This window comes from Cervus elaphus, chromosome 30 (genome assembly GCF_910594005.1).
Source record: "Cervus elaphus chromosome 30, mCerEla1.1, whole genome shotgun sequence".
NCBI classification, from domain to species: domain Eukaryota; kingdom Metazoa; phylum Chordata; class Mammalia; order Artiodactyla; family Cervidae; genus Cervus; species Cervus elaphus.
Window position 1 is genome coordinate 32920884 of NC_057844.1, and position 25995 is coordinate 32946878.

Consider the following 25995-nt stretch of genomic DNA (forward strand, 5'->3'; position numbering starts at 1 on the left):
CTTTGCTGTCTTTTCCCACCATCCCTGCCCAGCTTCACTTTCCCTGGTTCTCCCAGTATGAAATTAATCTTGGCCTTAATTGTCGCTTATTCTTAACCAAAGTCTTCAAGAGAACCAAAGAAAGCCAAGAAGACCTCCTGTCAGTTTCCACGGAGCCGTGCCCAGCAGGTCCCCTCTGCTGTCCCGGTGCCTGGCAGCATCTCTTCCGTCGCCCTGCACTTGTCTCCTTCCCTCCATCCTGACCCCTTCCCGGTGGTTTCCTCCTTGCTTTGCAGAACACGGCCTGGAGTCGCTTGTTAAGGAAGTATGCACAGATATAAACTCTGAGGTCGTGTGTACCGAAGACAGGTTTGGTTATCTGTCTCTAAGTGTCAGTTGGACGTCCATCCTAGGGCATACCCGTCCTTCAGAGTCTTTGGGGCTTGCTCTGGTACTTTCTGACTTCTCTTGATGCTGAGAGGGCACTTGCCATTCTGGCTCTTTCTCTCTTATGTACGTGCCTTCTTTTCCCCTTTAGAAGGTGTTTGGGAGTCCTGAAGGGTGTTCTCTGTCCCCAGTGTTCTGAAATCTCATCCTGTCTCTTGATGAGAACCCTGTTGTTGTGTTGTTTACCGACCCATTCAGACTAGTGATGTGTGTACCTCAGGTCTAAGCCATTTCTGATACTATTATTGGGATAGTTTTCTTCCTATTACTGTAATGTCTCTGTTTTGTCTTTTTTTTTTATATGGTTAATTGCATATTGAAACAGACTGATTCCTTATTTTTTTTTTCCTCCCTTTTTTGATTGTCTCCCTTAGTCTACATTTTAGATTGTGTCTTCAACTTTTTTGTCCGCTCTTTGCATTTTTCATTTTTTAGAGTGTTACCTTTTTTTTTTTTTTAACCTTGTTTCATGGAGGCAATATCTTCTGCTCCTTTTCTTATGGTATTATTCAAAGATTTTGTTGTTGCCAAGGTTTTCTTGTGCTCACTGGATTGTTTCTGAGACCTTTAAGTTTATTTCCCGCCCCCCTCTTTTTTAGTATCTTTACTATTGGAAGGTTTCCTCAAATTTTGTTCATCTAAAAGAGTGAAATTTTCTGTAAGTTTGCTGCTGTCTCTAGTCTGTTGTCATCTTCTTTAGCCTTTTGAGTTTTTGCCTAATCTATTCTTTTTTTTTTTTTAATCCATTCTTTTACTGTCATTTTATTTGGGGTTTCGTGGGGAGGAGAGTTAAATGAATATTTAATTTCCCTTGTTTATTGAGAAGTCTTGCCTCGACTTCTGTATAGTATCTGAAATGTTCGCACTTACATATAGAGTTGCCTAGTGATCAGAAGCCTCATTTCAGTTCTAGGGGGGCAGACCCCATTTTCTCCAGTCTCACTGCTCCTTTTCTGTGGGAACCACCCTTACCTGGTTCAGACCCCAAAGCTCGTTTGTGTCTTGAATTGTCGTAAAGCTGTACTCATTGTCAGTGTCCAAGGAGAACCTCTTTCCTTTAGAACATTAGTGTTTTCTATATTGAAGGCTGTCTTACCTTTAGCTTCTCCTGCATAAGCATTCCAGCTTTCTCCCTTTTGTGCCTAAATAACTTTTTTGCAGATTACCTCCAAACAAGTAAAACAACATACTTGATACGATATGAGTCCTAAAGCTCTGTGGGGCTTCTCTGGTGGCTCCGTCAGGAGAGAATCCACCTGCAATGCAGGAGACCTGGGTTCGATCTCTGAGTTAGGAAGATCACCTGCAGGAGGGCATGGCAACCCCCTGCAGTATTTTTGCCTGGAAAATCCCCAAGGACACAGGAGCCTGATGGCCCTGCAGTCCATGGGGTCTCAAAGAGTTGGACATGACTAAGCACCTCTGTGGTATTTTTCTTTTCTGCTGATGTTTTTAACTCAATATGATACCAGTATCCAAATACCATTATTGATTGTGTTACCAAAAGTTTCTAAGAAGGTATCATTTTTATTACTTCGTATGCACCAGTCTAAATTCAAAAGGTGGGGTTTGTGTTTCTCCCTTGAAGCTGAATAAATGAGGTTCAATAAAGCCAAGGAAAGCTGGAGTTTCTGATCTCTGTGCCTCGTTACGATGATGAAGAGTTGAGATCCCTGAGGTCCTGAGGTAGCCAGGGCTCCGGCTGTGAAGGGTTGATGGGCACGTCACACCCTGCGCAGAGACCAGTGGTGGTGAGAGTAGGCACAGCTGACCCGGGACAGTGATGCACGCTCCTGGGATCTGTGCTCTTGGGCCACTTCACGGCTGTGTTGTGTGCCTTGAACCCTTTTCCACCAGCTCTGTTTTCAACTCTTACATTGTCATCACCCTTCTCTCTAGTTTCCTTCCCCCTTTTTTATTTGGAGAGTTATCACACTATTTATAGAGTCCCTTAAAAACTAAGGTTGGAGCTCTGAGGGGTTGGGGAGATGGCTTAGTTAATTCAGAGGAGAACATCTGAACACCTTCCTGCTGTCCCTATGCCTGTCTGCCAAGTCGTTAGTGTTTGTAAATAACACGGAATGCAGCTGCTTTAAGGAACTCGGTGGTTAATCTTTCCTAATAATTGGATTCTGTTAAAATGAGGCACGTGTCTGTTTTCTTCTAATCAGTCTGTTCTTAGCAAAGTGTGCATTTCCAGGTTCATTTTAATCACTCTTACAAAAAGCGAATACTGAAAAGAGTTCCTGTTAGGTCTGCCTGATTGAATCCCTTTTTGTGACTAGTAAAAGTACTAGAATCACTCAAAGGTGTTTGCTTTTGGGAAACTGTGCATTTGGGCAGTTAGAAAAGTAGCCTTTTTTTTTTAATGGAGAGAAGAGAAAAAAACCCACAGTTTAAATAACCTACCAGAAAATTCAGAGTGGTTACTCTTCACTTTGTTAATAACAGTCTAGTTTCCATTACTTTCAGTTGTAGATATTTTTATCTTGGAGGAACATTTTCACAAATGATAGCTTTCATGGCAGTTGACTCTTCATGATAACTCTGATGTCTATCCCTGTGATTTGCATAATACATATAGTGGGGGTTTCCTATTGAGTTAACCCTTGTGGATACGTCAGTATTTCTGATGTTTCAGGATGTCAGGAGAAATATGGGTGTGGCTGGGGGGTACAGGGGAGTGCAGAAACCATCTCGAGAGGCAGAGGAGCCTTTGGGTGCTTTCTCTTGCTGTAAAATCCCTCTTTTACATGTCGGCTGTTTGTGCAGTTAGCTGAATTCTTTGAAAACAAATGGTTTTAATCTGATCAACCAACTTGCCTTTTCTCCTTTATATCTTGTAGCCAATAAATACTTAGTCTAGTGAAGGTGAGTGAAGAGTGATTTAGACTACTCTCTTTCCTACTTTTTGTGCAGTCGCTCCATTTTTAGCAGCCTTTCGAGAATCATTTTAACTTTCTAATACAATAAGCCCCCAAACACAAGTTGGTTGGGATTAATGAATTTTTTTGTGAGGCTGAACCATCTTATAAAAGGCTTTCTCTAATCTGAAGTGATTGTAGTCATTAATTCGAACTCTGAATCCAGGGAACAAGGGTCACCATGGAGGAAAGAGAAATAAAAATGAAACTTGCCATTTGCAGGTTACAGGGTTTAGTAGGCTGATGTCTCTTGGTTCTGTTTTCTTTTGTGTTGATTTCATTCTCCTTTCGTTTCTTCCCACCTGATGTTCTTAGACTGCTCAAAGCCTATATTATTATTTTTTTTTTTTCCAATACGGAGTCAGATTTATTCTTTCCTATTACATTAAGACATTAATTTTTAACACATTTTGAAATATTACCTAGGTAATTTTGGTATTACCTCTCCACTGTGAACTTCTGATTTATATTCTTAATGTTTTAAAGCTTGTACTCCTGTTCCTCAACCAGTCATTGATCCATATTTTATTTTATTTTTTTTTTTTTTAAAGTTTGCACATAGATTGACTTTTTAATGAAAAAACTAGGTTCAGGAATATAAAAACCAAAACCTTAATAGAAACTACCTTGCCAAAATATTGTCATGAAATAGATTTTGCACTATGAATTACAAAGGGGAAATAATTCAGCATTAGTTAAAATTCTAGAAAAAGTGGCTTTAAAGGCTTTCTAAATCATAATATTATCATTTATGTATGAATTAAAACTTTGTTTTGTTTTGTTTTTTTAATTTTATTTTTATTTTATTTTCATTTATTTTTATTAGTTGGAGGCTAAATACTCCACAACATTGCAGTGGGTTCTGTCACACATTGACATGAATCAGCCATGGAGTTACATGTGTTCCCCATCCCGATCCCCCCTCAAAGCCTATATTAACAGAGACTGCAGACTGTTCATATCAAACCTGACCAAAGGACTCGGGCCAGGTTGGATCAAGTGCCTGACCCTGTGGCAGCATCTGCAGAAGGGCTTGTGACTGACCCCCTTACAGAATTTGCATAGAGAAGTCAATTCCTGTGAGGAGGCCTGGGGCTGGGGAGCAGGTGAGGGAGGAGGAGCAGGTGAGGAGGGGGTCAGGATGGGGGTCAGGTGAGGGGGAGGATCAGTGTCCCTGAGAATCTGGATTAGGTACCCGTGGCTGCAGGGAGCAGGTGGCTGGGGACGTGGGGTCTAGAGTTACGTGGAGCAGAGCCCCCTGAACAGACATTGTGGTGGGGAGAAGAGGGTCTTCCCTTAGAAGGGTGTGTTCACGGGACAGGCACCGTCACCAACTAGTGTGGGCGACAGTGGGGCAGTTAACCATTTAAAACATTCTGCTGATATTATGTTGACGTAATAGTGGTTAAAACCAGTAGTTTCCAAATGGAATATGTAAGATGATTCATTGGGGGGCGGGGGCGAAAGTATGAGCATGGCTAATGTTTACTTTTACCTAAAAATGAAAGCTAGAGTAAGCCTTGCTGGTTCTTAATAAATGGACGGCGCTGGCGCCCGTGTGCCATCCACACGCGTGGTCCGTGTCACAGCAGGATGCACGGTGCTGCAGGCTGACCTGCTACCCCGCTGGTTTGTTGTGCTGTTGCCGTCTGTCATGATTTAAGTGTAGACCTGGGGGTTATAGGATTTAATCTGTTTCAGCTAAGCTAAGGGACAGATGACTCAAAAAGGTTGTTTCAAAAATAACCATGTAGTGATGAGGTATGCCGGAACCACACTAAGTTCCTCATGCAGATCATTGAGTTAATTCTTCACAAGATTGTAGAGGTTGGTGCGGGTATAAACGTCATCTACAGATGAGGAGACCGATAAAGAGAGTGGCTTGGTAACTTCCCTAGGAAGGCGATGATAGTAAAAACCCATCCTGTGTTTTAAAGTCATTTGAAGTCATTCTTTAAGTAATTCTGCCACCAGCTTGATAGACATTTAGGTTTATTTCTGTTTATTTTCAATTTTAGGAATTTATTTTTTCTTCCTGTTTTTGTTTTTAATTTAGTTTTTTAAAAATAGGGATACAGGGACTTTCCTGGTGGTCCAGTGGCTGAGATTCTGAGCTCCCAATGCAGGGGGCCCAGGTTCGATCCCTGGTTGGGAGACTAGATCTCACATGCTGCAACTAAAAGTCTGCATGCTGCAACTAAAGATCCTATGTTCCTCAATTGAGACCCAGGTCAGCCAAATAAATCTTTTTTAAAAAATATGGGTGCAAAAGAAACTTTTTATAACCATGTACATGCACAGTGGCCTCACTTTCATTGCTCTCTCCTCTTTTCCCTCTCTCTATAAATAATCATTTATATTAGCTTTTGATTTAGCCTTCCTAGTTTTAAAATATCAGCAGACATGCGCTTGTGTTTATGGACATAGTTGAAGAGTTCCCATTCTTCAGTACTCCTCTGCAGGTAGCCTGTTAGAGTTAACGCATACAGGACCTCACCCTGGGACAGTTCTCTGAGACCTGTCCTCGGTCCTTGTTTACTCCCTGGATCCTCCCTGATTGACTTCCAGGTGTTTTATTAGCCTGCTTTTCACGTCATTGTTTCTATTCATGGGAAGGAAGAAGGCAGAAAATATTTGTCAAGCTCTCTGTTCTTTTCTTTGTAAAGTAAGACTGTTTCCTCCCTTGTCATTAAACAGAAGGAAACTTGTGCCTCCCCAGCATCTAGTGGTTAAGACTGTGTGCCTCCAATGCAGGGACGCAGGTTTGATCCCTGGCTGGGGAACTAAGATCCCACATGCCTCGGGGCAAGGCCAAAAAAAAAAAAGAAGAAGGAAACTGAAGCTGAGTGAGTCGTGGTCACCTGCTTCAGGCCACATAGCCAGTGAGAGGTGGGGCTGCCATTCAGGATTCAACTCCAGAGCAAGTCCACATCCTCCTGATGGATCAGGCATGGTGTGACCTGGCGTTTCAGCATGTCGGTGGTGGTTCAGCTGTCACACTGCTGATTTTTTCACCTAATACTTCTAAGTATCCTGTTTTTTTTCTTATTTTCTGTTTTTATTTTTTGTATGGCACTGAAGAACTTGATAGTAAACTTCACTATTATGTTTTTTTAAAGAATTTTTGAGAGTTATATTTTTAAATGTACAGTATAGAAAATGGTTCTTATACAACCAATACTATCAAAACAGTGGGACTTGGAAAAGAAAAAAATTCTCCAGAATCCTAAACCTTAACTAATCTCACTATTTAAACTGTGTAGTTCTTTTAACTCAGTAGTCCTAAAGGCCAAACCTATCGCATGTATCTTTCTTTTGTTTTAACATGAAACTGATGTCAAGAGCATCCATTTAATGTTAAAATGGCTAATTTGCAGTCAGGACGGTTATTTCTACCCTCAGTTCAGTTCAGTTGCTCAGTTGTGTCCAAGTTTTTGCGACCCCATGGACTGTAGCACGCCAGGCTTCCCTGTCCGTCGCCAACTCCTGGAGTTTACTCAGTCATGTCCACTGAGTCAGTGATGCCATCCAACCATCTCATCCTCTGTCATCCCCTTCTCCTCCTGCCTTCAATCTTTCCCAGCATCAGTTCCAATGAGTTTTCCACCGAGTCAGTTCTTCGCATCAGGTGGCCAAAGTATTGGAGTTTCAGCTTCAGCATCAGTCCTTCCAGTGACTATTCAGGACTGATTTCCTTTAGGTTGGACTGATTGGATCTCCTTGCAGTCCAAGGGACTCTTAAGAGTCTTCTCCAACTCCACAGTTCTACCCTCAGGTACCTTATAATTTATGAGGATCATAAATATTTGCTATCTTGCTTTCTCTTCTCTCAACAACTCTAGGCTTGGAAATTCTTTCTCTGAAAATTGTTTTACCCCCAATTTTAACAAATAAGTTTTTTTTTTTTTCTTTTCCTATTCTAGTTTGGGAATACCTGCTACTGCAATTCAGTTCTTCAGGCACTTTACTTCTGTCGTCCGTTTCGGGAAAAAGTTCTCGCATACAAGAGTCAGCCCCGGAAGAAGGAGAGCCTTCTCACGTGCTTAGCAGACCTCTTCCACAGCATCGCCACCCAGAAGAAGAAGGTTGGAGTCATACCTCCTAAGAAGTTCATAACGAGACTGCGGAAAGAAAATGGTAAATAACTCTTCTGCTTCTCAGCCTGCTGCTAAGGTAACAGGACAGTTGGGTGCAACAAGCGTCGGCTGGGCGTCCTCACGCCCGGTGGTGCAGCGGCCTCTCAGAAGTCAAAGGTGGTGTTCCTGCCGCAAAGGCAACGCCAGCCGGCTCAGTGAGGACACAGTCAGGCTGGTTTCTGTGAGGTGTGGCTGCCGTCTGAAGTGTGCTATGCAGAGATCAAATTCTGTAGGCCTGGAAATGAGAAATCATCATTTCTCTTTTTTTGCCTGCTTGGCCCTTTGATCAAGGAAAGTTGTTGGGAGGCACTTCCCTGGTGGTCCAGTGGCTAAGACTCCAGGCTCCCAATGCGGGCGGGGGCGGGGGTGTTGGATGTGGCTGGGTTTGATCCCTGATCAGGGAACTAGATCCCCCATGCTACAACTAAGACCCGGTGTAGCCAAATATTGAAAAAGGAAAAGTTGTGGGGTCTTCTGCAGTGTTTTTGTTGATTTTTTTCTTTTCCCCAATTACTGTTCATTTGGGGTTGTTTTTTTTTTGGTAATGCTTTTCATGAATATTAACTCATTGGATCCTTACAATAACCTCATGAGAGGCCATTATATTTCCCCCACTTTAGCCATGGAAGAAAAACAAAAACGGAAGCTTAAAAGACTTGCCAGGAGTCACTCCGCAGGCAAAGGAAAGCACCAACACAATAAATGAAACTTTCTGGTTTAGGATATATGGTTTTAACTCCACCCCCTACCCCACCACCCCTTTTAAAAATAGTAACTGGCTACACCCCCACTTCTGTTTTTCTCTCTTCAAATAGTTTTCATTTGATTTCCTTAGCAAGCTCATCATTAGTCACTACTTCCTCAGAAGTTGCCCTGTCGTCACTGGCACTCAGGGGTGTTAAGGTGACCTGTCAGGCCCGTGTGCTCCCTGATGTCTGAGCCCAGCGTCTGTCCAGGGTGGTGAGCTGCCTCGCGAAGTTCGGATGGACTTGAGAAATGTGTGGAATTCTTTTTGCTTGTTTGTTTGGATGTAGGCATTTCAGTCCCTATAGAAGGAAAATTGGGTGTTATTTTTAGTTTCATTTGTTAGCTGTTAAATATAATGATGCCCATAGAAATATGATTTGAGAAGTTTCTAAGGTTGGTTATTAATGGGGAGTCCTGCCCTTAACTCAGTTGACACTGTTCATTGTCACATGAATCGAGAGAAGCATGGGTCATACTGAATTTCCTAAAACATATGAAGATGCTGCAATATTATGATTACAGGTTACTATTTTTTTTTTGTTTTTCATTTATTTTTACCAGTTGGAGGCCAACCACTCTACAATACTGCAGTGGGTTTTGTCATACAAGGTTACTGTTTTTTAATCTGATAACCATGTTAAAAGTTTTGTTCATTTTCTCCATATACAAATAGATTAACTGCTCACAAAAGCACTTTTTTTTTATATTTCCCTGATTCAGGCTAAACCTACTTACTGTCTTAAATTCTAGATGTGTTGAGTATCTTCTGTTTGTGAGAAAGCCAAGTACAACTCTGTTTGAATGAGACTGATTCCGGTCTTCTCGGAGAGTTTTTTTTTTTCTGTCTGTGTTGGTGGGACACTTAAAAAATTTTGTCCTGGTAGGAAACTCATGTACAGTTGACCTTTGGACAGCATGGGTTTATATTGCCTGTGTCCACTTATACGAGGATTTTCTCGGTAGTCAATACTACAGCCCTGCGTCATCTGTGGTGGCTCACATCCCAGGTGCATAACCGGACGGAGGATCCTCACATACGAGGGGCTGACTATGGTTTTACGTGGGTTTTCACCTATGCAGAGGGTCATTTCTCCTAAGGTGGCTTGAAGTCAGAACAGCTGACTTGTAGCAGTGTGCATTATTCGCATTGCTGTTGGGGGCCAAGTTTATTCTTCTTACGTCGCCTTCACTGTTCAGTGCCTGTGGTCTGTCTGTTTATTCATTCATTCATTCATTCAAGAAATGTCAGATGACCTCTTTGGTTTACCATGGAGTTGAATGTTTTTTCATGTATTTTATTTAACCTTTAAAATTTTGTTTCTATAAGTTGTTGATCTCAAGTCTTTTGCCGACTTTGTCTTTTGTATACATTCTTTTTTATGTTGAAGATGTTGATACCTTTCAGGTTTCACCATCTTAAACTTTTTAAATGATTTCTAATGTGTAGAACTTAGTCTCATGCGGTCATATCTGCAGCTCTTCTAAAATGTAATTTTTAAATTCCTGTGTCTTAGGGAGGTTTTCCCTCGATTTTCTAACTGGTTTCTATTCTATCATTGTGAAAATGTAAACCGTAAACTTCCTGAACTTATATAAGCTCTGGAGGTGAGACTTCCTGACTGGGCGGTGGTCTGAGTGCGTCTTGTTGGCTGGGTGCAGACGCCTGTGTGGCCAGGTGGCCTGGCTGCTCGAGTCCCCTGGGTGGGGCTGGATGGCCTGGCTTGAGTCCTGGTTCTGCCGATTCCTGGCAGTGTCTTTACCGCACTCTCCCATTTTCTCACTTGTGAAATACTGCTAATAGTGGTGTCACGGGGTTGTTAGGAAGATGGCATGAGGCCCTGCCCTGGAAGGTCTTCCTCTCCAGGCTCAGGGTACGTGATGCGAGCACAGGTCAAGCGCTTAGTGTTGCCACGACAGCGACTCATTTGAGTAGCTGCGGGGGACGTTCCACGGAGTTACGGGTCACATGTTTGGAAGGGCCCTTAGAGATTCTCTGGATTAAATAGATTTTCTATGATGCCTGTTCCCTAAACCTGACTGCGTAGCAGAATCACCCGGAGGAGCTTAGAGAAGTACAGGTTCCAGGCCTCACCTGACTCGGTCAGAGGGTACACACGGGGTGATTTATCATGTTCACGGCTTCCTCTGTGGTTCGTATGCATTTGCCCTGGCACTGCCACGAGGTTGTCCACTTTCTGCTTTAAAACTTGCCCTGTTGTAGTATCTGTTCAGTTCAATCACTCAGTCATGTCCGACTCTTTGCGACCCCATGGACTGCAGCACGCCAGGCTTCCCTGTCCATCACCAACTCCTGGAGTTTACTCAAACTCACGTCCATTGAGTCAGTGTTGCCATCCAACCACCTCATCCTCTGTCATCCCCTTCTCCTTCTGTCTTCAATCTTTCCCAGCATCAGGGTCTTTTCAAATGAGTCAGTTCTTCGAATCAGGTGGCCAAAGTATTGGAATTTCAGCTCAGCTTCAGCATCAGTCCTTTCAATGACTATTTAGGACTGATGTCCTTCAGGATGGACTGGTTTGATCTCCTTGCAGTCCAAGGGACTCTCAAGAGTCTTTTCCAACACCACAGTTCAAAAGCATCAATTCTTTGGCGCTCAGCTTGCTTTATAGTCCAACTCACACATCCATACACGACTATTGGAAAAACCATAGCTTTGACTAGACAGACCTTTGTCGGCCAAGTAATGTCTCTGCTTTTTAATATGCTGTCTAGATTGGTCATCAAGTAGCAGGCGTCTTTCAGTTTCATGGCTGCAGTCACCATCTGCACTGCTTTTGGAGGCCAAAAAAATAAAGTCTAAAGTCTCTCACTGTTACCCCATCTATCTGCCATGAAGTGATGGGACCAGATGCCATGATCTTTGTTTTCTGAATGTTGAGCTTTAAGCCAACTTTTTCACTCTCCTCTTTCACTTTCATCAAGAGGCTCTTTAGTTCTTTGCTTTCTGCCATAAGGGTAGTGTCATTTGCATATCTGAGGTTATTGATATTTCTCCCGGCAATCTTGATTCTAGCTTGTGCTTCATCCAGCTCAGCATTTCGCATGATATACTCTGCATATAAGTTAAATAAGCAGGGTGACAATATACAGTCTTGATGTACTCCTTTCCCGACTTGGAACCAGTTTGTTGTTCCATTTACAGTTTTAACTGTTGCTTCCTGACCTGCATACAGATTTCTCAGGAGGTAGGTCAGGTGGTCTGGTATTCCCATCTCTTTAAGAATTTTCCACAGTTTGTTGTGATCCACATAGTCAAAGGCTTTGGCATAGTCAATAAAGCAGAAATAGATGTTTTTCTGGAATTCTCTTGCTTTTTTGATAATCCAACAGATGTTGGCAATTTGATCTCTGGTTCCTCTGCCTTTTCTAAATCCACCTTGAGCATCTGGAAGTTCATGGTTTATGTACAGTTGAAGCCTGGCTTGGAGAATTTTGAGCATTACTTTGCTAGAGTTTGAGATGAATGCCATTGTGCAGTAGTTTGAGCATTCTTTGGCATTGCCTCTCTTTGGGATTGGAATGAAAACTGCCCTTTTCCAGTCCTGTGGCCACTGCTGAGTTTTCCAAATTTGCTGGCATATTGAGTGCAGCACTTTCACAGCATCATCTTTTAGGATTTGAAATAGCTCAATTTCAAATGAGAGGAATGATGGAGGAATTCCTTCAAATGATGGAGGAATTCCATCACCTCTAGTAGCTTTTTTTGTCGTAATGCTTTTCTAAGGCCCACTTGACTTCGCAGTCCAGGATGGCTGGCTCTAGGTGAGTGATCACATCATCATGATTATCTGGGTCATGAAGATCTTTTCTGTATAGTTCTTCTGTGTATTCTTGCCACCTCTTCTTAATATCTTCTGCTTTTGTTAGGTCCTTACCATTTCTGTCCTTTATTGTGCCCATCTTTGCATGAAATGTTCCCCTGGTATCTCTCATTTTCTTGAAGAGATCTCGAGTCTTTCCCATTCTATTGTTTTCCTCTATTTCTTTGCATTGAGCGCTGAGGAAGGCTTTCTTATCTCTCCTTGCTATTCTTTGGAATTCTGCATTCAAATGGGTGTATCTTTCCTTTTTTCCTTTGCTTTTCACTTCTCTTCTTTTCACAGCTATTTGTAAGGCTTCATCAGACAACCGTTTTGCCTTTTTGTCGTATTTATGGGATGATAGATTAAGTGAACTGATAAAAAACAGTTGTTTCTTACCACCACAATACATTATGTATGAGGACAGGTTTTCTCTTTCTTGATCAATTAGTATTTTTTAGAAGATTTTTATTCATCATAACTTTATTTTCCCCAAATTCGACTCATAATTTGTACATGTGAAAGATACCTGTTTCTTGTCCATTACTAACAGTCCTAAACATTTTATGTAGTTCTGATAAAAATACTAGGTATTCTTTTTTTATTTAGTTTTTTAATGCAGTTATTCATTCTGAAATAATTCTCTATGTATTGTTATTTTTAGAGCTCTTTGACAACTACATGCAGCAAGATGCCCACGAATTCCTAAATTACCTACTAAATACCATTGCTGATATTTTACAAGAAGAGAGAAAGCAGGAGAAACAAAATGGTCGTTTGCCTAATGGTAACATTGACAGTGAAAATAACAGCACACCAGACCCAACATGGGTTCATGAGATCTTTCAGGGAACACTGACTAATGAAACCAGATGTCTTACTTGTGAAACCGTAAGTATATCATAAAATGTCGTATGGAACACGTCTAACCCATTGTGTTAAAAGTTCTTTGAAGATGAGCATGAGAGTGAGCTTGACAGTTGTGGTGCCTGTGACCGACGAGCCTCTCAGCTGTCTGCTTGCTGACCGAACCCTGAGCTGGCAGAGAAACACTCACCGTGGTGTGAACTGTTTTGAGGCTTCACGTTGAACAGGAGGGCTGTCCTGTGACTGCAGTGTTGTACAGAGTAGTCTCGCTGCTCTGATGACCCTCTGTGCCCTGGCGGCCACTGGTCATTTTACTGCCTCCATAGTTTGCCCTTTGCAGATGCCACATGGTTGGAATCGTAGAGTGTGTGGTCTTTTCAGATTGGCTTCTTTCACTCAGCAGTAGATATTTAAGGTTCCCGCCTGTCTTTTCACAGCTTGATAGCTCATTTCTTTTTAATTGCTGAATTACATTTTATTGTCTGGATGTACCAGAGTTTATCCATTCACCTACTGAAGGACATCTCGGTTGCTTACAGGTTTTGGTAATTATGAATAAAGCTGCTCAGAACACGCACGTGCAGGATTTTGTGTGGATATAAGTTTCAGTGCCTCAGTTAGTGGTCAGGGGCGCAGTTGCTAGATCGTGTGGTAGGAAGAGTACATTTAGTTTTGGAACTACATTCCCATTCCCACCAGCAATGAGGGAGAGTTCCTGCGGCTCCACGTCCTGGTCAGCACGTGCTGACGTCTGCGTTTTGGATTTTGGCTGTTCTAATAGGTGTGTAGTGTTGTCTCGTTTTAATTTGCGTTTCTCTGATGGCATATAATGTGGAACATCTTTTCATGCACCCATTTGCCATCTATATATCTTCTTTGGTGAGTCTTTGGCCCTGGTCTTTGGCCCATTTTTCAAATCAGGTTGTTTGTTTTCTAGTTGTTGAGTTTTAGGAGTACTTTGTACATTTTAGGTACCAGGCCTTTGTCAGATGTGTCATTTGCAAGGATTTCTCCCAGCCTGTGGCTCATCTTCACATTCTCTGAACCGTGCCTTTGGCAGATCAGAAGTTTTTAATTTTAAATTTTAATAAAGTCCTGTTTGTTTTTTTTCCTTCATGGAAATGCTTTTGATATTCTTTAAATGCTTTTGGTGTCGTATTGAAAAAGTCGTCACAGACCATCTATGCGTGTAGAGTTGTGTGGTGGGGGGTGGGGGGGTGAGGGGTGCTCCTGGGGACCGAGTCTGACGTCCCTCCGGTTACATCCTGTTGAGGGAGGCAGCCAGCATGAGTGATGAGTCCTGTTCCAGTTCAGTGAGTAAGTAGCAGCTTTAGATCATTATAGATGATTTATTCATAATTCAAACAGAACATGGTTAAATTCAGAGGATAAATGAAAGAAAGTCATAAGTGAAGGCTCAGTTTGGCATGTTGGGCTAATATTTTTTCTTAAATGGTAATTTTTTTCTTAAATAATTAAACAGTACAGAGATCGTCCTTTACCAGCCATTCTCATCCAGCCTTGTCCTGTGTTCTTTTAAGAATTACTGTATATGGCATAGTTTACACCCTGGGCACAGGAGCCTGGCGGGCTACAGTCCATGGGGTTGAAAGAGTGGGCCACGACTGAGTGACTAAACCACCCCCAATACCAGGATTCGGGGAAGTGATGGGATTTCACATCACACCAGCCTTTGCCAGTAAGGAGAGCAGCCGTAGGTGCACTTTGGCACTTTCCTCTAAATATAATGAAGGGTATTGATTCAGCGTCCTTTTGTAAACTTGCATGACTCAAGTAGTTTCTTTTCAACTTGGGGGAAAAGGTTCTTTATATATTTAATAATACTAATAATAATCCACATTTAATTCTGTCATTTTGGAGCAGTAATTTACTGATATCTAAAGAAACCAAAGGTAATTAATTCTCTTATTTTTACAGATAAGCAGCAAAGATGAAGATTTTTTAGACCTTTCTGTTGACGTGGAACAAAACACATCAATTACTCACTGCTTAAGGTAAGCGTGGAATTATTTATTCTGACAGTTAATGATTATCTTTGGTTTTTAGAATATCTTGAAATGAATACATCATTTTCTGGTATAGGCAAAACTAATAATTTATTTTAAATTTTACACAGGGGTTTTAGCAACACAGAAACTCTATGCAGTGAATACAAATATTACTGTGAAGAATGTCGCAGCAAACAGGAAGCACACAAACGGTAATTTAGTGTTTTCTGAAATTCATAGTGATTCTTTGGCCATGGATGTTCTAGCCAGAAGTGATCTCTGGCAGTTTGTGTTGAATAATCATCCTTCATTTTATCACCAGCCGTTAAGACTCATTAGGTAATGACTAGACAAACACATTAGGTAGTTACCAGGCAAACAGTGCCCAACTCTGCCACCTTGACTGTCCACACTTGGTGAGTGGTTAGTCACCATAAACCAGTACAGCGAGAGGATTCTGCTTTGAAGCCTTCCTCGTTGTGTAAGCGTTCTCTGGGTGAGGAAAGAAGAGGGGAAAGGTGCTTTCCTCATGCCCACTCCAGTCCCCACTGTTCCTCCATGGGATTCATGCCTTCTCTCAGTGTGTAACCGTGAAGACCGAATTCTGGTATCAGAAAATGGACTCATCATCACCCTGATTATTTTACCTTTTACTTTGAAGCAGTCTCAAAGTCTTGTGAACAATACACCAAGAATGCTTTTTCACCCTAAACCATTTGAGAGTGGGTCCCTCCTGTGATGTCCCACAATTCTGAGACTTCGGTAGCAGTGTCCTGCCAGCAAGGAGGTTTCCCCTGTACTATGTCTGTCCACGTCAGGAGGGCAGCAGTGATATGTTACTGTTGTTGTAGACCTTATTTTAGCATCACCAAATGTCCCAGTAACGTCCTTAGTAGAAAAGAAGGATCCAGTCCAGAAGACACGTTGCATTTAGCATTCGTGTCTCTGTCATCTTTTTACATCGGGAGCAGTTCCTTGTTAGTCTTTGCTTGACTCTCACTCTCTTGACACTTAAAAATTACAGGTTAGTTATTTTACATAATGTCCTTCTTTGGGTTCATCTCATGTTTTCATGTGATGAGGTTCAGATTATGTATTCTGGGCAAGAATCACACAGAGGTGAGGCTGTGTTCTTTTTAAATGGTACATGATTTTGATACGTGTCATGTGTCAGGGCCCCCACGACCCCTCCTGGATTTGATGCTTCCCTAGAAGGACTTGCAGGATTCAGCATCTGTAGTCCTGCTCACAGCTAAGGTTTGTCACAGGGAACAGTGCAGGTCTGATCAGCAAAGGGGAAGCCAGGCCAGCTTCCAAGTGTCCTGTCCCCGTGGAGTCACGTGGGCACACTTGTTTCTCCAGCACTGAATGTGACAGCATTGTCTCCCAGAGAAGCTCATCACAGACTCAGTGTGGTGCCCGAGATTTACTGGGGGCAGGTCACCTAGCATTCCCTGCCTGTGTGTGTGCGTACGTGCTCAGTCACTCAGTGTCCGACTCTGCGGCCCCATGGACCACAGTCCGCCAGGCTCCTCTGTCTATGGGGTTCTCCAGGCAAGAATACCGGAGTGGGTTGCCATTTCCTCCTCAAGGGATCTTCCTGACCCAGGGATCAAACCTGAGTCTCTTATGTCTAATGCATCACAGGCGGATTCTTCACCCACCAAGCCATCAGGCGTGTACCAAAACTCCAGGCTCCTGGAAGGGAAGCAAGTGCTCAACATAAACCATTTGATCTGCACAACAAGTTCAGGCACACCGAGACCCGCTTACCAGCTAGGAAACAGCGGGAGCACCCCCAGATCAAGGTCCCAGATGCCAGCTGAGGGTCAGCCCCACAGCCAGCCTTTCCCAGGATGGTCTGGGGCCTGCTCTGTATGTCCCGTGACTGCTGCCGTTCTCTCTGGTCACTTGACTGAGGTGCTGTCTCCCAGCGTTACGCTGTTAAGCTGTGCTTTTTCCTTAGTTGTAACTCATATGCATTTTATGTGGAGGTATTTTGAGATTGTAAATATCCCTGTTTCTCAGTTTCAGTGACGGCTCAGGGATATTGTATTTGAAGTTATATATTTAATTTCTAGAAATGGAATTATTGGGGGAAAGGGCATAAAGACTGTTGATTCCTGTGGCTGACTGGTTTTCCAGGAAAGATTAGGTTTTTACATTTATTTTCACTAATGTTTTCCACTGACCAGGTTAGTAAATATTTCTGGGATCATCAGCTGCTCCTCCACACTTAAGATCTGTAGAATGCAGGTTTCACATAAGGTTATAAACTTTTTTTTTTTTTTCACTTTATTGGAGGCAGTGGCTTAGTAAATTTTTTTTTTAGTTATGAAAAGTGTTTTGCTTCACTGAACACATACAGAATTCAGTCCTGCGCTGTTTGTCAAGTACCTGCTGTGTGCCAGGCATATTACTGGGTGGTGGAGAAATACGATGAAAGAGGTGGTTTCTGTCTGCCCAGAGTGAGACCACAACCATCTCCGTATTTTGTAGTGTAGCAAACTGTACTGAGACAGAGTGAGTCTATGAAGTGCTGGTGGAGGACCAAGGAGAACGGCTGTTTCTGTCGGAAGGGAAAGCATTGGCGGCGAATTTTGTAAGAAGAGGCTGCCGTGCAGTGACGTGGGAGAGCAGAGATGGCGTGGAGGGGGTCTTCAGGATTGTTGAGGATGAGGAGGCCTGGACTTCACAGGTAGATACCTCATTCCTGTGTTTCCAGGTTATTTTATTGCCTTTCCAGGATCCATGCAGTCAGAGCTGTTAGTAAGGAGCTGTATCCCGTCTCTGTGAAACACCCTGAGTGGCTGGTCTTCATTGCTCTTCTGTCTCTCTCTCTCCCTCCTGTTCCCAGTCTGTTCCTGACTTACGTAGATGAGTAGAACAAATGGATTTCAGTCTCTGCTCACAGCAGCTCTTAGGAGCCGGTTTTTCCTCTACCAGACACAGGCATCCCCTGCAGTCTGCCTTGTCATAAGGGACCTCTGTTTCAGGAGTACAGAGTTCTTAAAATAAAGGGCTAGTCCTCTATTTGGGAGCCACACGGAGTTCCACGTCGCATTATGTAGTTTGGAGATGATGGGGGGCAGGGGGCCGTCTTAAGACCGTCAGAATGTTGCTCTGCTGATGTAAGAATCACAGTAGATCGCTGTTCACCTCAGACCATCACAGCATTATTAATCAGCTCTACCCCAATACAAATGGCAACCCACTCCAGTATTCTTGCCTGGAGAATCCCACGGACAGAGGAGCCTGGCAGGCTACAGTCCATGGGATCGCGAGAGTTGGACACGACTTAGTGACTAAACCACCACCACCACCCCCCCCAACATAAAATAAAAAACTTAAAAAAGGCACAGGTAGAAATATGTGGAAGTGGGCAGTGCTGGGCTAATAAAACTGACCGTCAACAGTTAGTTGAATCCTGCAGTTTGATAGTTCTTTTAAGGTCATGGTGAATGTCTGTTATGAAATTCTGTCTTCATGTTTATTCTGACAGGATGAAAGTGAAAAAGCTGCCCATGATTCTAGCTCTGCATCTGAAAAGATTTAAGTATATGGATCAACTTCATCGATACACAAAACTTTCTTACCGGGTGGTTTTTCCTTTAGAACTTCGTCTGTTTAACACTTCAGGCGATGCGACCAATCCTGACAGAATGTATGACCTCGTGGCCGTCGTGGTTCACTGTGGAAGGTAATGGGCGTGGGCCGTGCCGGCAGGAGGCTGGGGGTGGGCAGTGCTCACAGGACATCCCAGAGCCTCTCAGAGGCGGGCCTGCCAGAGATTCTGTACCCCCGGTGCTCTCGGACCGAGATGAGTTTATTTCAGAATGAGTATTTCAGATCCATTTTACCATCTCCTCCTTAAAACTTTTATATGTTAAAATAGTGTGTTATTGCTTGGATCTGATATTTTTTCTTATTATCTAAATAGGGGCTTCCCTCGTAGCTCAGTTGGTAAAGAATATGCTTGCAGTGCAGCAGACCCAGGTTCAATTCCTGGGTCGGGAAGATCCCCTGGGGAAGGGAATGGCAACCCACTCCAGTATTCTTGCCTGGAGAATCCCATGGACAGAGGAGCCTGGCAGGCTACAGTCCATGGGGTCACAAGAGTTGGACACAACTTAGCGACTAAACCACCAGCACCACCATCTAAATATTACTCTGAGAACTTTTAAGTCCTGTTAGTTTTCTTTTTGGTTTTTCTTGGTTGTTGGTTAAAAAAAAAAAGATGCTGCTTAAAGAGATTTTATAAAATAAATTATTTTTACAAAATAAATAAATCTGAGACTAGTTGGATATGTTCATCATGTTAATAATTATGAAAAACACTTTAAGAAGGCTTTGGAAATAACCTTCAAAGATAAGTTTTCCGATTTTACAAGTCTGTGTGTGTGTTTCTTATTAGCTAATTTAGTGTACTGTCTCATCTATAGACCTTAATTTATAAAATAGCTCAACAAGGTTCTCAGACCACAAGAGCATTTCATAATCAACATTTATGTTTGGAACATAAGTCTTCGTTGACTGTTTACAATTTCCTGTATTAATTTTATTATATACACACACACACACACACACACACACACACACACACATACACACACACTTTGGCTGTACTGTACCGCTTGTGGGATCTTAGTTCCCTCACCAGGGACTGACCAGGGCCTCGCCAGTGAAAGTGGGAGTCCTAACCACTGGACCACCAAGAAATTCCCTTCTTGTAATAATTTTAAAACAAGACACTCCTCCATTTCCCCTGGTGTTTGGAAACTTGTGCTAACAGCGTATCGTATCCCAGCTTCTCGTTAGCTGTCCCTCTGTCCCACCTTTCTGCTCAGAATATGTCGAGATAGCTGGGAGGCGGGTCCACATCTGTCACAGTCTTTAACCTCCACGGTCTGTGTTGGCCCATTTCCTGTCATTTATCCTCAGCAGTAATCTTGCTTTTCCATTTTTGAAGCATTCTGTTTCTAAAGTAAGTAATGACATCTGAACAGAGGAAAGCAGTATCAGATAACTTACATAACCCTACTGTAATGATCAGACTGGAGGTTTATGTTAGCATTAAAATTTTTTTTTAAGTTTAAGATGTTTTCTTCTGCAGGGAAAAAGTGCTCTCGTCGTATCTTTCTGTCAACAGAGATACTAATTTTAACTACGGGATCAAAGATCTAAAGAAACTGGGAGGCAGCTTATTCTCAGATCTGAGGTTGCTGCTTTTAAAATCGTATTCAGAACCATAAAGGATAATTTGTGTTGAAAATTTTTTCAAGGCCTGTAATACTATAATTGTGGTAGAATTGTAATTTAATTAAAAATTATGCAAACTTTTCTAGTGAGTCATACTTAAGTAACTGGGAGCAGCTAAAAAAAGTCTTTGATATGTTCTTTAAAAAGAATTTCCTTTAGGGAATTTGCTGGTGGTCTGGTGTTTGGGACTCCAGCTTCCACTGCAGGGGTCATGAGTTCAGTCTCTGGTTGGGGAACGAGGATCCCACAAGGCACGTAGCATGGCCAAAAAAAAAAAATCAAACCCCACCTTTATTTTTACATTTTCCTAAGACTTCTGCATCCAAGATTTATTTAAAATGAAATACACAACAACAACAACAACAAAATGAAATACAGAGGCAATTATAATAATTACATGTTGCTAAGAATTAAGTACTTAAAACTAGCACTAATAATACTAAAAATAAGTTACTTGTTTAGAGAAGTTTATGAAGTTGGAGCTTGATTGCAGATCCAAGGTTTCAGTATCTTTTTCAAGCATCATGTGGAATTTTTCCTCAAGAAAAGCTATTGCCAAGGGTTAAGACTCAGAAATAACTCTACGTACATAGTTCGATAGTTATAATTCAGTGTGTTCTGGCCTCTCCTGCCCCACAAAAATGCTAGAAAGTTTTACTTAAGTCTCTTAAGAATCAAATATGAACATTACTTCAAAAATAATAATTTTAAAAAGCAACAAAGAATTTTAATAGTATAGCTTTATATAAATAGAATACTGGTTATATCTCTCAAAGTAGAGTACAAATTACTTTAAAACCAAATGACATTTCGGATCAGTGTAGCTTGATCTCTTGGGGGGAAAGAATAGGTAAGGAACATTTTTATCTGTTTCAGTTTTTCTCCTTTACAGAACATGGAATTTAGGACATAGAAGAGTAATACTAATAAACTTTGTATAAAGTTAACTTTTATTTCTCTTTGTTTTAGTGGTCCCAATCGAGGCCATTATATTGCAATAGTTAAGAGTCATGATTTTTGGTTGTTGTTTGATGACGACATTGTAGAAGTAAGTAGTTTCCTGATTTCTTGTTTTCCTTCAAAGTTATGTGTGTTTCTTGCTCGTGACTTTTTCCTTCCAGCTTCTCATTGTATATGACAGGTCTTCAGGTTGTAATCGAATTCCTACTTCTCACTCCCTAATATCCAGTTCCAGTGCTGCTGGAACAGTCAGCTAGCCTTGAAAATGTTTAGAATAAAACAAGTGAGACCTTTCAACCACAGAGCTAGTCAAGAAAAGAAAAAGAACTTACACTATTAAAAAAATAATTTATTGAGCTATAAGACACAGTTAAGTATGCAGATTTTAAGCAACAGCTTAAATTGTTACATGTGAACACACACACATGAGTGCACACACATAACTGCCATCTAGATCAAGAAATGGTGTATTTCAACACCCCAACAAGCTCTCTTATTCCTTTTCCCCTTCAGTACCTACAGCTTTCCTCCCTCATCCCCCATCCCCTGGAACCCACTATTTCTAATTTTATTATCTTACTGGGGTTAATTTTGTCTATGTTTGAATACAAGTGGACTCATCCAGTATGACTTCTTGGTGTCTTTTTTCATTCATTAGTATTTATGCAGTTCATTCTTGTTACCTGCAGTAGTAGTTCTTTTTTTTTATATTGCTATGTAATTTTCCATCGTACAAATATACCATCTTAGAAACTTGGCTTTTTGTCCATTAATGACTATTAAAATAAAAGTGCCTTTGTTACCCTCGTACAAGTCTTTCACTGGTCATATGCATTCATTTTTTTCTTGAGTATATATTAGATTGGACCCTATGAAATTGCCATGTTCATAGATCCCAAATGGTTGACAGTTAGTTGTTTCTTTTTTTTGTTTGTTTGTTTTTTCAATTAGTTGTTTCTTATGGTTTGGCCTGTACCTAGGAATAGAATTGCTGGGTCACAGGGTATGTTCAGGCTTAGAAGATGATAAAAGCATTTTGTCTGTGTCTGGTGCCGTTTTGCACTCCCAGCTGTGAATGAGAGTTCCGTTTGTTCCACGTTCTCACCAATACTGGGCATCATCCAAGCCACTCTGATTGTGCAGAGCTGTTTTACAAATGAGAAAAGGAAAGACATTATCCTAAGAAAGGTTGACGCTTTTACTGGATTCCAGCGGTCCAAAGAGCTCATTTTTGTACTGACGTTTGTTTTTTTCCCTCGCAGAAAATAGATGCACAAGCTATTGAAGAATTCTACGGGTTAACATCAGATATCTCGAAGAACTCTGAGTCTGGCTACATCCTTTTCTATCAGTCCCGGGACTGAGGGAACCGCGATGAAGAGAGACTTTCTGCCTCATATCTTCTCTGGTTATTTGGGAAAGGATCAAGCACCGATTTTTCCAAGAAAAGAGAACTGCAGGAAGCTCAGGGGGGCAGCAGCACACTTTGCACACAATAAAGCAAAGACTGTGGGTTAACACGCTCTTCCTATCCTGGTAGTTGATTGATTCGCTCAGGTATCATGCTGTCTGTGCAGTTCCGCACAAGGCAGTGAAATCAGAGATACCAGCTCCTCTTGTAAAACAGCCTTCCAGTAACCGACATGCATTTTCTCTTCCTTCATTGCACCAGTAGTGATTGAGCTCCTTGGGGGTGCAGCAGAGAGAACGGGAGTCTGTGCGAGGTTATACTGACGGTGGCAGGAGGTGATGCTGAACACGCCGCACACATGCGCGCCGGGGTTGGACACGTAGAGAGAGAACACTGGGTAGTCTTTTCGAGCGTAAACCAGAAATGCTTTTTGGGCCCAACACTTGCAGTCGCCTTCCTGATGTAAAGAGACTTAACAGATACTAGAATCCAGTGTCAGGAAGGCAAATACGTTTGCTTCTCTGAAGAAGCTTATAATCATATACAGTATATGTATATCTAGGGAACAATTGGTCAAAAGTGGCTTTTTGTTTCCCCAAGGGGAAAGACTGGCTTTGTAATTATAATTTTTTTCCTTATTTATTTTACTTAAAACTGGTAGAGTCTAAGTATTGTATGAAGTGCCCATGATTCTGTTGGTAAATTTGAGCATATTTTTATTAGTTTTTGTCAGTTTAATGAATCCTCTCGTTTGTTTTTATTTTTAAGGTGAATTTTTAAACTATTTTAAATCATAAGTTACCCTAATAAAAATTGCAGTGAGAGAAGGTAAATTATTCTTTTTCCAGGAGGAACTGATATCTCTGGCTCTAAATATTTGTTCCTAGTAGTAAGTTTTACTCAGCTTTAATTTCAGTAAAATTAAAAAAAAAATTCCCTATTGTTGTGGAATGATGGAAGAAATCCTGGTGCGGTAGTGGTGTGCTAGTCTTGAGGGTTCTTCAGTTCTTTGTTTCAGGCTGAGGCCACATTTGGAAAACTCATGTCACAGCAGTTACGTTATTTTCAGATCTTCTTTATTCTGGAAAGAAGTGACCATCCCAACCCCAGCCTTTCTGGGGAGCTGACAGACCCTGGGAAGAGTGCATTAATGAGGTCAACCAGGAGTACTTTGAAAGCAAGTCCTTTTTTCCCCCCTTCCACCTTTACAGATCTTACTGGAAGAGTGTTTAGAAATTTAACTTTGTGTTTGTAAAGACTTCATTCTGTTGGGAGTTTCAAGAAAGTGACATGTGTGATGTAAGATGTATGTAAACCATTGCAGTTGACACTTTCCTATACATCAGTAAGTTGTCTGACAGTGGCCGAATGTAACTTGCAGAAAATAATTGAATATATATTGAAGATAATAGCAATCAGGTCTTAGATGTTCTTTATCCAAGTCTTTTTCAGGCAGTAATCTTTTTTTTTTTAAATTGCTGTAATTTTCTAAACTTATTTTGCTAATACTGTTGAATCTGAAAAAAAAAAAAAAGCAACAAAGAAGAATGTTTTTGTCTGCTGCTATTATTAACATTTATTATCTGTATCTTTTAGCTCAGGAAATGACTTCACCTATTCGTTCCACGAATAGATCTTTAACAGGGTCACTTAGCTAATTGGGCTGTTGAAACAAATGTGCCGGGAGAAAATGATAATGTCTTCTGACAGATTGCTTTTGCAGATAACAGTTTCTAAAACCTTACCCCTGGCTGGGATGGTTTCATACAAATTACATGGCCTGCCCAATCTACCAGTGTGGCTCAGAGAATCACAACCAAGAATGTGGGCAAGGTCAGAGCTCTGGAGGTGCATACATTTTTTTTGCTTTGAGGGCTTCAGCCAAATCGTCTTGTAATTTAAAGCTGAATGTCTGCAGCTTTCAGTCCAGAGACGAGGAGTAAGCTGAACCAGCTTTGACTTGCATTGGGCCGCAGCATGTAGAAGAAAGATAGATGAAGTCATTTGCATAAAGGTACAGTGTTGGGATACTGTGTTGTGTTTGTAAACTACATTTTGCATTAAAAAAGTACAGTAAAGTAAAAGCCAAGGTTAAATTTTCTATGAAAGCAAGTTCTCACGTTTTTCTTGAGTTCCATGGTAGTCGCACACTGTTCACATCTACACCCTGTTTAATAGGACGACCTGTCAGGGGCGGGACAATGACATGATGGTTCTCCATTTACTTTGTCCTCTTAGGTGCAGCAGTATCTACGTGTAATGTCTCGAAGCTTCTCAGAAACGCAGTATGCTTTAAAAACACGGAGGGTTTAGGGCTAGGGGGAGAAATGCAGACAGAGGGAGAAAAGTGACGCGTCTAGAAAGTGACATGAGGTTGTGTGTTGGCTGACCAACTGAAAGGAGAGGCGGGTTTCACTTGTACACGGTGGTGATTGCTGTCTAACTGTGTACATGTTTGTTGGGATGGCTGTCCCGCATTTTGTGTATTGGGGTAAGAATATCTATGAATTACTGTAACTGAAAGTAAATATTCTAAATTAAGTCTCACTTCTAAGTCACACGGCTTCTGCCTTGGCAGCGGTACCTTTAGAAGCTGGCTGGAGACAGGAGCCCTGAGACTCTAGGCAAAGGGAGGGGGGTGGTGTGTAATATATGGGTCTCGTCGCCTCTAACCATCCGTGTAGAGTTTTTCCTTTCCTTGATGGCAGTAGAAAGACCTCACTTCCATAACATACTACTCTTGATACTTTCTTTAAAGCTACTTTTTCATTGAAGATTTCTCTCCTGAGGTATTTAACCTGGGAGCCGGGAGGCTAAGGCGCTCAGGTCCTGGCTCTTCAGTGAATTTAATTGTGTGACCTTGGGCAAGTCACTTAACCTCTGTGTGCTTCAGTCTCCCTATCTTGTAAAATGGGAGTAATACCTACCTCACAGGGTTGTTGTGGGGATTAATTAGATACAATGTCTGTAAAGCATCTAAGGTTCTCGAAGAAGGCGCTATATAAATACAAAATAATATCTATTAAAGTTGGTCTATTTGTGCCTGTGGGGTTTCGTGTGTGTTTTTTTTTTTCCTCCTTAAAATGCATTTACAAATTAGAAGTATACACTGTGGGCGCTCTCTTACTGCTTTTCCTCAAAAGTTTACTACTCCTGTCGCCCAAAGAAATTTTCCCAGAACGCATCCCATGAGCATAAACCGGCGTTCCATCCGTGCCTGGGTTTATTCAGCATGCACCGTGCATGTATTGGTCTTTATTTAGTGGTGTTGTCTTTCCCCAAATCCCAAGTTTAAACATTTAAATTTCGTATCATAGAATCTTAGAGGGCAAGACACCTTTGCAGTCACTGTTCCTAACACCCCATTCTTCCTCCCACGGGCCTGCTTGGTCCTGTAAAATGATCACGTGAACTTGATACGAAGCCTGGTCCTCT

The 25995-nt window shown here is 41.7% G+C and overlaps 1 protein-coding gene across 1 annotated transcript in view; it reads left to right on the plus strand.

The window, feature by feature from the left end:
- The window catches only part of USP12 (ubiquitin specific peptidase 12), a 57894-nt gene extending 32289 nt beyond the window's left edge, over positions 1–25605 (plus strand). Inside the window, exons 3-9 of the mRNA XM_043891930.1 lie at positions 7274–7487; positions 12719–12945; positions 14860–14936; positions 15059–15142; positions 18433–18630; positions 21159–21237; positions 22412–25605. Coding sequence (XP_043747865.1) covers positions 7274–7487; positions 12719–12945; positions 14860–14936; positions 15059–15142; positions 18433–18630; positions 21159–21237; positions 22412–22513 — 981 coding nt within the window. The 3' untranslated portion in view covers positions 22514–25605. The remainder of the gene's footprint in view (positions 1–7273; positions 7488–12718; positions 12946–14859; positions 14937–15058; positions 15143–18432; positions 18631–21158; positions 21238–22411) is intronic.
- Positions 25606–25995: the final 390 nt, after the last annotated feature.